Source organism: Elephantulus edwardii, unplaced genomic scaffold (genome assembly GCF_000299155.1).
Source record: "Elephantulus edwardii isolate Elephantulus edwardi_28Jun2011 unplaced genomic scaffold, EleEdw1.0 scaffold00017, whole genome shotgun sequence".
NCBI lineage: Eukaryota > Metazoa > Chordata > Mammalia > Macroscelidea > Macroscelididae > Elephantulus > Elephantulus edwardii.
The window spans coordinates 14203511-14214572 of record NW_006399767.1 but is presented as its reverse complement, the minus strand read 5'-3'; the positions used below and the strand labels follow the sequence as shown (position 1 = coordinate 14214572).

At 43.9% G+C, this 11062-nt stretch overlaps 1 protein-coding gene across 1 annotated transcript in view; it reads left to right on the top strand.

The window, feature by feature from the left end:
• Positions 1–10821, top strand: part of PTK7 (protein tyrosine kinase 7) — a 31461-nt gene extending 20640 nt beyond the window's left edge. The window contains exons 17-19 of the mRNA XM_006881966.1: positions 5009–5160; positions 7877–8055; positions 10361–10821. Of these exons, the coding sequence (XP_006882028.1) occupies positions 5009–5160; positions 7877–8055; positions 10361–10521 (492 nt within the window). The 3' untranslated portion in view covers positions 10522–10821. The remainder of the gene's footprint in view (positions 1–5008; positions 5161–7876; positions 8056–10360) is intronic.
• Positions 10822–11062: the final 241 nt, after the last annotated feature.

Below are 11062 nucleotides of genomic sequence, written 5' to 3'. Positions count from 1 at the left end.
AATATACCACAGCTTCTCTATCCATTCATTTGGTGATGGACACTTAGGTTGTTTCCAACTCTTTGCTATTGTGAACAAAGCCACAATAAACATGGGTGAGCATATATCTGCTGGGGTGGCAGTTATGGTTTCTTTGGGGTATATTCTCAGTAGTGGAATTGCTGGGTCAAATGGTATTTCCATTTGCAGATTTTTGAGAAAGCGTCACACCGCCTTTCATAGTGGTTGCACCATTTTACACTCTCACCAACAGTGAATAAGGGTTCCTGTTTCTCTGCAACCTCACCAGCATTTGTTGCTTGCTGTTCTGTTAAATTTTGCTATTCTTACTGGGATGAGATGATATCTCATGGTTGTTTTGATTTGCATCTCTCCTAGAGCTAGGGATTTTGAACTCTGAATGTCTTCTCTGGTGAAATGTCTATTCATATCCTGTGTCCATTTTTTAATTGTGGTGTTTACCTTTATTTTGTTGTGGTGGTCAAGTATTTTATAAATTCGAGATATAAGTCTGTTATCTGACATGTCATTACCAAATATTTTTTCCCAGTCTGTGGCTTCCGTTTTTATCCTGTTGGAGAAGATTTTGGATGTGTATAGGGATTTGATTCTTAGAAGGTCCCATTCATCTATTTTATCCTCTTCTGGTTGTAGATTTTTCAGGATGCTTGAGAAGACTGTCTATGTTGTAGATTAGGAATTTAGAATTCTTCCAAGCTTTTCTTTAATGAAATTTATAGTCCTTGGTTTTAGTCCTAGGTCCATGATCCACTTTGAATTGGATTTTGTGTATGGAGTGAGATTTGGATCTTGCTTGAGTTATCTTCAGATAGTTTTCCAATTTTGCAATTTTTTTTCTATCTTAATGGACTTATTTTTTTTCTAAGACTCACTCAGGAGTACACTGTGGTGGCAAGTGTTCAGCTACAAACAGAAAAGTCAGTGGTTCAAACCCACCAGCGGCTCTGTGAGAGAGAAGCCTGGCAGTTTGTTCTTCTAGATGTTATAGCTTCAGAGATCCCACGGGATGGTTCTCCTCTGCCCTGTAGGGTCTCTGAGTTGGAATGACTCCACAGGCTCCACCAACAAGAGACTCAGGAGCTTGACTTCACCTAGCTTGCTGTTAATATTTTGTGAAAGCAAGTTCATGAGTCTTTGTTGTTCAGTATGTTGGAGCTGGTTTTTGTATTCCCACAGTTAGAAAGCTAGCAGTGGAAGCTTATGGTCAAGCAGCGATACGTGGCCATTGCAGATGGAGCCGAGGAGAGCTTGCTTTTGGAACGAACCCTCTCCTAGCATTAGGCATTGTCTCTTCTGCTGGCCTTGCTGTGACCCTAGGATCAGGTCAGTGAGGTGACTGCGCTGATGAGGGGTCTTAAGGGACAGGTCCATCACCAACAGCTGTACCTCAGGACTCTCGGTTGGGCGGACAGTGCTCCACAGGCCACTGTCACCATCAACAGGAACCGTGAGCACAGCTGCAGGCTTGAGTGAAGGACCAGCTTTGGAAGGAGGTTGGGTGTGAAGCCTGGTCAGAACCCTTGTGCAGAATTAAGGACTAGGCGGGCTTGCCTCCAGAATCAGTACCAGAGTAAACGTCTGGCCCCACACAGGTCCCTTTACCCTCCTCTTAGATTCTTTTATTAAATTTTTTTTTAATTTCATTGTTGTACATTTTCTCCCCCCCTCCCCCTTCCCCAGCCTTGTACCCGTTGTTCCAGTTTCTTCTCATACATATAATGCATAATCACATATTCCTTTCAAACAGTTCTTCCCCTCGTCTGTTCTAATGTAGTGTTCATTATCTATCTACACTTTCTCCATTCCCTTTCCCCCATATCTATCCTATTTTATAACAGTGGTGTTATGCAGTATTTATCCTTTTGTGACTGAGATATTTCATTTAGCATAGTGTCCTCAAGGCTCTCCTGTTATGTAATGTTTTACTGTTCATTGTTTTTTCATGCTGTGTAGTATTCCATTGTGTGGATGTCCCATAGTTTTTCTATCCATTTGTTTATTGATGAGCACTTGGATTGCTTCCATCTCTTTGCTATTTTGAATAATGCATACATCTGTTTGAGTTGTGGCTCTGGTTTCTTTTGGGTATATTCCCAGTCATGGAATTGATGGGTCAAATGGTATTTCTATTTCCAACTTTTTTGAAAAAGTGCTAGACCATCTTCAATAATGGTTTTACATTCCCACTAGCAGTGAATAAGGGTTCCAATCATGCCACAATCTCGCCAGGATTTATTGTTTGCTGCCCTGTTGAACTTTGCTATTGTTGCTGGGGTGAGATGATATAGTTGTTTTGATTTGCATCTCTATGATAGATAGGGATTTTGAATATTTCTTCAGGTGTGCGTTTGCCATCTGGATGTCTTTTTGGGTGAAGTGTCTATTGATATCCTGGCGCATTTTGTGATTGGGTTGTTTACCTTTTTTTTTTTTTGTGAGGTGCTGGAATAGTCTATAAATTTTAGTTTATCAGATATATTATTACCACATCTTTTTTTCTAAGTCTGTGGTTTTCCTTCTTACCCTGTTGGAGAAGTTTTTTGATGTGCATAAGGATTTGATTCTTAGAAGGTTCCAGTCGTCTATTTTATTCTCTTCTGGTTGTAGGTTTCTCTTAGATTCTTGGTTGCATTAGAACAACTGGTTGTCTGTGGTTATTTTGCAGCAGCCTCTTCTATGTTGACTCCCCCCACCCCTCCAATTGGGTGAAAGTTTATAGAACAAGTTTTCCATTCAACAGTATATACACATTTTATTTCCTAACATAGTTGTAATTCCCTTGGGATAACTGCGCTCCTCTTACTTCCTCCCTGATTCTTCCACCCCACCCCCACATCCATTCATCCTCCTTTCCAGCTTTCTGAACTTTGCTTTGGAGAAAATGCTGCCCTTTCCATCTCCTGTGGACAACTGTTCTGAGGTTCTTCACAACTGTCACTATTGTGGCTTATTGCTTTTGTGCTGCAAGGTGATCCCTGGAGATGGATTCAATTCATGGTGTGAGAGATGCCTGAGGGTCATGGTCTCAGGGTTCCATCCATCTCTGACAGATATGACACCGGCTTTTTTTTTCTCTATAAGCTCAGGAACCCAGGATTAGGTTAACCGTACATGACCATTAGGCATTTTTTTCCCTAAACCATTTCACGTTAGTTGGAGACTGACTTCTGAACTTTGGCCTTTAAATAAGTGTAAAGGGATACTTTATTTGGCCTTGATTTGCACTTCCTTGCTGACCAATGACATTGGTTCTTAGGCACATTGTCACCTTCGTCTCTTTGTGACTGCATTATGTGGCGGGTTCCATCTCTCATCTGGATCCCAGGAGTGAGTCTGTGTGCCAGAAAAAACACACAGCTGGCCAGTAACGTGTCAAATAACCTTCCACAAGGTACTGAAACAGTTGGTGGCTCTGTGTGCCTTGTTTTCAAGTGTCCAGAAATTGCCCGAGCAGTGAAGAGGAGAGAATTGGGGGTCCTTTCCAAGCTCTCAGTGTGTTTATCTCAGCTTTCCCTGGATCACCTTCTCAGGGTACAATTCTGATCTCCCTCAAGGCTGTCCTCTCCCTGGTAGCCCGGGCCTAATCATTCCTGTTAGATTGCATAACATGCAGTGAATGCTTAGCTAATACTTGTTGGAACTGACTCATCGCTGACCCTCTAGCAATGAGTTTGCAGAAGCTGTACCACTTTACTTGGAATTGGCAGTGCAACTCCCTATCCACCTAGGCCACCAGACCTCCCTGATACTTGTTTAATGAAGTAATATATCTCTCAAAAGATTTATACCACTTAATTAAGCTGCATTTAATATATCACACAGTATAGGCAAAATAATACCTCACAAGATTTAAAAAAATATTATCAGTGTAAAACCTTTTTTATTTATGCCTTAGAAAGTAATTTAACAATCTCTTGTAGAACTGATACGTATATTTGTATGTATCCTAGAGAAATGCATACATACCTTTAAGTATGTTAACAACAGCACTGGTCTTCACAACCTTCCAAGTGGAAACATTTTGAATATCCACTGGCATTTGGGTGGTTAACATATGGCATATTTTTAATGGAATACTATACAACAATGAAAGTGTGTGCTGGGCTATAAAAAAATAAATAGATAAATCTGTCCAGTGTTGAGTGAGAGAATCAAAGCCCAAGAGAGCATGTATTTTCCCAACCCTAACTGGTTCAAAAGCCAGACAAGATTGGACTATATAATAGGAATGTATGTGTGATTGAAGCTATAAAGGACAACAAAGAATTTATCACAAAGTCAAGATAGCAGCTACCACTTGAGAGAAAAGAGAATATAGGATTGGAAAGGGATTCTTGACGCTCTGTGATGTGCTAGCTTTGCTTTTTGTTTTGATTTTTAATTTAATGGTTGTTATTAAATTTGTAATTACATGAAATAACACATACACTTTCTTAATTTTGCTGTAAATATTTCAAAGGTAAAAAAATATAAGCTAGAAGTTTACCTACTTTTTCCCTTCTACCCTCATTTCCTTTCCCTTCAGGTAACCAGTTTTAAGTGTGTACATATGTTGGTACACACATACACCACACACACACACACACACACACACACACACGATTCTATACACTAATAGTAAAAATCATATTCTTCTGAAATAAAAAAGAAATAGCTATAAGGAGGTGACCTGTGATCACTTGCTGGCTGGTTTCCACTCAGTAAGCAGTTACTGTTTACTCTGTCCACTTGCTTGCCATTCACTTAATCTAGAACTTTCTGTGTGTTGAATTGAATTCTGTTCTAATGACCCACCGAGGCAGGTGCTATTGTCCCCATTTGATAGAGAAGGAAACTGAGGCTATCGAAGAAACTCTCTGTGTTTGGGCTTCCTAAGCACCACACTGAAACATTGAGACATCTCCCCACCCCCAGAGGAGGACATGTGGAGAGTGGAGCCCTGACCACCATTCCTGGGCTGTGCTGACAAGCATCTTTCTCACTCCAGGTGGCGCTGTGCACCCAGGTCGCCCTGGGAATGGAGCACCTGTCCAATAATCGCTTTGTGCACAAGGACCTGGCTGCTCGCAACTGCCTGGTCAGCGCCCAGAGACAGGTGAAGGTGTCGGCCCTGGGGCTCAGCAAGGACGTGTACAACAGGTAGAAGGGCCCTGGAGGGGTGGGGGCTCCTCACTCTTGCCCACCGGGTGAAGGGGAGAGGGCTGATACAGTTTGGGGAGGGGCACAGGACAGGTCTTCTTGCCTGTTTGGTCCAAAGATAGAAGGTCCAGGAGGGAGCACAGCTTTCGTGTCCTCTTTCCAAAAGTGCATCAGGCCTGCAGTCCGAGGGCCCCAAGTCCTCAGGGGCTGTCAATTTCCTGTTGTTGTTACTTCTGGAATGGACTCTGACTCATAACGACCCCAGGATTTCCTACACAGTAATTTTTATGAAAAGCAGATTGCCAGATCTTCCTCCCAGAGAACCTCTGGGTGGGCTCAAGCCAAGTGCTTAACCATCATGTCACCAGGGCTCTTAAATTTTCCCGTGTGATTAAAAACTTACAGCTTACTTTTCACAAGCTTTTCCATCTTTAAACCAAACTAGATCTGTCATGGGCAAGTGGGTTCGGGCCCTGCCAGGGCTGTAAATAATTTTGGGGGCAGACTGCTATGTCTTTCTTCCAAGGGGTGGCTGGCAGAGCCAAACCACTGGTCTTTGAGCAAATAGCCAGCTGCTTGCACACTGTGCCCAAGAGTACATTTATCTAGAACTATTTGTTTAGCTCCTTCTCTCACGTCCTGAATCCCATAATTTGTGGGAGAGGTATTTTTATAATTATTTTGAAGACTAAAACATAAAGGTCAGCACCCAGCACTCATGGTGGGAGATTTCCTTGGAGTGTACACACAGAGCCCCTCCTGTGAACTCCCAGCCACCCCAGTTCATCTCACTGCTGCTTCAGTCATAACTGGCTTGCTGTTGGTTAACCTCTGGTGTGGGAATATAAACAAAACTTACTTTCCCCCCCCCTCCATTTACCATGTTCTCATTATTTATGCCTTTAAAAAAACAAAACAAAAACCCAGTACAAAAATATACTTGGCTATTGTCTTTATCTTTGTCATCATCTGATATTAAACCTACTGCTTTCAAGTCAGCTGAGTCATGGGAACCCCATGTGTGTCAGAATAAAGCTGTGCTCCATACAGTTTTCAGTGGCTGATTGTTCAGAAGTGGATTGCCAGGCCTTTCTTCCAAGGTGCCTCTCATGGCATTGATTTGCATGTATTTGGTTACATTAACTACTTGTAGTACCCAGGGATGCCCATCGGATATTAAAAAAAACAAACCCTCATTGTTGTCAAGTCAGAGAGGACCCACAGCTAACCCTCGAACAGGTTTTCAGAGGCTGTAAATTTCCTGAGAGGAGATGGACCATCTTTCTCCCATGGAGCAGCTGGCCTTTGGGTTGACAGTGCAGCATTCATAATTGTTGTCTCTTGACTGATGCAGTTATTTTTTCTTTTTGTTTGTTTGTTTTATTCATTTTAATGAAAGTTTACAGAGACTTTGGATTTCCATTCATTCATTGTTGCACTTTTCTCCCTACCCAAATTCCCCACAGTTTGCTCTTCACTGAAAAGTAAGAAAAATTCATTGTTATATAATTCCACCCCCCAAGTCCACTCCACTATGCAGCCTTCATTTTGAAAAGTAAAAGAAAAATTCTCTTATTGTTTTACAATCCCTCCCCCCAAGTCCACTCCACTATGCAGCCTTTATTCTGGACTCTTGTCATGACAGTACCTAATCACACATCCCTGTTAAAACAGTTTTTGCCCTCATCTGTTTCAATGCAGTATACATTATTTATCCTATCTTTCTCAGTTTCCCCCCCAGTAAGGATGTCAGTCCTGTTTTACAACAGTGGCACTATGCAGTATTTGTCCTTTTGTGACTGAGATATTTCACTCAGCATAATGTCCTTCAGGGTCATCCATTTTTTATAATATTTCATTAGTTCCTTGTTTTTCAGTGCAGCATAGTATTCCATTGTGTGACTGTATCACAGCTTCTCCATTCATTTGTTGATGGGCAATTAGGTTGTTTTCAACTCTCTGCTATTGTGACCAAAGCTGCGATAAACATGGGTGTGCATATATCTGCTTGGGTGGCAATTATGGTTTCTTTGGGGTATATTTCCAGTAGTAGAATTGCTGGGTCAAATGGTATTTCTATTTGCAACCTTTTTGAGAAAGCACCATACTGCCTTCCACAGTGGTTGGACCATTTTATACTCCCACCAACAGTGAATAAGGGTTCCACTTTCTCCACAACCTTGCCAGCATTTGTTGCTTGCTGTTCTGTTAAATTTTGCTATTCTTACTTGGGTGAGATGATATCTCATCATTGTTTTTGATGCAATTATTTCTTATATGATCATTTAGCCAGTCTTATCTTTTTTTTAATTATATAAAAATTATTCACCTTTCAATGAGCTTGACTTTCTTTTTTAAATCTTTTTATTTTATTTATATTTTATTGGTGTGACTGGTACAGGAGGAGATTGCCCCTCCTGCTCCAGCAGAGCATCTGGTGGACTTGAACCACGTACCTCTGGGATTGCAGTGCAGCTTCTTGCCACTAAGCCAGCAAAGTCTTATCTTAAATGGCACTTTTTTTTTAAACCATGTAACTAAAATTTCAACCATATATCCTGTGCTCAGGGTTAATGTGGCTGCTGCTATCTGTAGACCCTTAATGTAGAAAGGTGGCGTCAATGCCCAGGGGTAAGGCCCAGGGCTGGGATGAGGTTGGGATCCCAAGCTGTGTCCCTCACCCCTTCCTGTTCCTATGTGTGGCTCTCTTCTGCAGCGAGTACTATCAGTTCCGCCAGGCCTGTGTGCCCCTGCGTTGGATGTCCCCTGAGGCCATCTTGGAGGGCGACTTCTCCACCAAGTCTGACGTCTGGGCCTTTGGTGTGCTCATGTGGGAGGTGTTCACCCATGGGGAGATGCCCCACGGTGGGCAGACTGACGAGGACGTGCTAGCAGGTAAGTAGCTCTCGGAGGCTCTGGGATGATTTTAGATGTTCTCCAGGTGGTGAGCTTGCTCAGAGTTTCGGGCTGGATCCTATGTGTGTTCCTTGCCTCAGGACTAATGTTTAGCAGGTGTACAAGTATGGCATGCCATTTGTTAAAATGGAAATAGCTGCTTCTTGTGTGCTGTCAAATCAGTCCAACTCATGGTGCTCTATAGGACGGAATAGAACTACTTTGAGTGTTTCCTGGGCTATAGTCTGGGCAAGAGCAGCTTGCTAGATTTTTTTCTCTCAGCAAGCAACTGGTGAGTTTGAATTCTTCACATTTTGATTAGCAGCTGAACACTTAAACCATCATGTCACAAAAACAACAACAACAACAAAAAACCCAAACCACCGAGAACAGCCCTCAAACTCATTGTCATTAATCTGAACTAACTCAAGGCTGACCATCCAGCAGGTTTTTAGAAGCTGTAAGTCACATAGGAAGAAACTGCCCATCTTTCTCCTGCAGGGCAGCTGTTCGATTCTGAATTGTGAGTCTTTGGGTTGGTAGTGTAACACACTATCCACTAGGCAACAGAGCTCTCCAGGTGTCCTTAAATACTTTGTAACCCACTGCCAAAGAGCCCAGTCCAACTTACAATGACTCTGTAGGACAGAGTAATAGTTCCCCATAGTTGGGTTTTGTAAAATGGACAGGGGCATCATGAGGACAGGCACATCTGACTTGTTCTAACTCCACAAAGGGGAACTGTCCCCATCAACAACACCCATAGTATAAAACTAATTCCTGTAAAGTCAGACATGGTCTCCTAAGTTCCTGGACCTACTTCTACTAATTCTAGCACTGATTCTTATTCCTCTTTGGGGTCAGAAATTCAATGACCACAAGACTTAACAGAACCATACTCACGATTACTATACAGACTTAACCATACTTACAGTTGCGGGATTTAGTAGAGATGTTAACAGGCTGTCATTCAGGTGAGCAGCAGGATACAATCCATCAGTCCAGACAATTTCTCCAGCATGGTTGTAGGCCCTTTGACCGTCAGCCTCACAGCTTAGGTCAGTGTTGCGAAGTTCGCTTGGCCCTGCCATTTATGGGGTCTTACCTGAGTCCTCCAGCAAGCTTGGATGACACCCTCTGGCTGTGTCTCAGATTGGTCTCTGGTTCTCTGCTGAGGCTGCTGCTTCTCCTATAGGTCCTAGTCTGAGTGGTGTAGGAATCTTTGACCCAAAAGGACTCACACTGCTGCTGCTCTTTGTTGGTATTGAGTTTCCCCATTTTTGCTTGCTGAAACTGCTCTGTTTAAACCTAGTGGGATGGCGAGAGTGGCAAATCCCCTTGTGGATAAGAGAATACAGCCTATTTGAATGATCCCACCCTTCCATGCCTTTGGGATTACAGCACAACTCCTTACCAGTAATAGGCCACTGGAATTCCCTCTTGTTTGTTGTTAATGGCTAGGAAAGCCGTTTTGCACAATAAACCCTTAGCATCATAGGTTTTCAAGATTGTAAGTCTTTACAGATACAGACTGGCGCATCTTAGATCTTTCTTCCATGGAATGGAATATGAATGCAAGTAAACCGTACAAGTGCTCAAGTATTTTCATGCTAGGTGCTCCTTGTGCCTCCACTCGAGCCACTCAGACCCCTTCTCATTGACACATACCAGTTCTCCTACATGGGCTCTGTCCCCACCAACCAGAGGTGCTTTGGCAGGGAGGTCCTCTCCCTATGCTTCAGTCCACTCTCTGGGCTCATTGGGTCAGTGCCCATTCACTGCTTGCCAGCACGTCTCGGAGTCTCCCTCTACTGGCTTTTTGTGGAACTGTAGGCTCCATAGAGTTGGGGTGTTGTTGTTGTTATGTGCTATCGAGTCACCTGCGACTCATAGTGACTCTATGTACAACAGCCCTAAACTCTGCTCTGTCCTGTGCCAATCGCACTGTCTCCGACACTCCCATCCCAATTATCCCAGTCACTGAATCAATCCACCTCAGAGAGGGCCTTCCTCTCCTGCGCTGTCCCTCCACCCTCCCAAGCATGATGTCCTTCTCCAAGGACCGGTCTCTCCTCACAACATGTCCAAAGTATGTTAGATGGAGCCTCAGAATCCTTGCCTCCAAGGAGCCACCCGGTTTAACCCTTTCCAGGACAAATCTGTTTGTTTTCCTAGCAGTCCATGGTATTTTCAATACTCTTCTCCAGCACCACAGCTCAAAGGCATCAATTCTCCTTCTATCCTCCTTGGTCATTCTGCAATTGTTAAATGTTGGACTAATATTCCTCTCACTATCTTCTTGCAGACTTGCAGGCAGGGAAGACTAGACTCCCACAGCCTGAGGGCTGCCCTTCCAAGCTCTACCGGCTGATGCAGCGCTGCTGGGCCCTTAGTCCCAAGGACCGACCCTCATTCAGCGAGATTGCCAACACCCTGAGAGACAGCCCTGCTGACAGCAAGCCGTGAGGAGGGCCACTGGGCAACCTTTGCCTTGGGATGGCATAGGCAGGGAAGGACCTCTTGAAGGGTGCCTGCAGTGTACTGGGAGCACTCCTCATCCTTGCCCCTTGGGCCTCCACTCTGGCACAATAGGCATTGCCGAGGCCTGGGCAGGGCCTGGGGTTTCATCTTCTTCCTTACCTTCAGCCCTTGGGGAGGCTGATTTTGACCCAGACTGAGCAACAAGGGCCTTGAGATGGGCAGCTTTTTCTGCCATATTGTCCCCAGTCAGGGCCAGTGTGGGTGCCTCAGGTACCCCTCATTTTTTTAATTTTTTTTTTTTTGCCTGGAGAGGGCTAGGCTGCGGCATGCGGCAGACCTGGATTGGGGAAGCAGCCCTTAATATAATCAATCAAGTTCCTGGGTAGTTCTGGGCACATGGGCCGGGCAGTTTCTTGGCACCTGGGTCTCTCACTTTAAGGTCTAAGCCGGGATGGAGGGGTGCTCCGGAAGGGAGTCTTCCCCACCACGGACTTGTGCAGGCCGACTCAAGCGTGCCTTCTCCTCT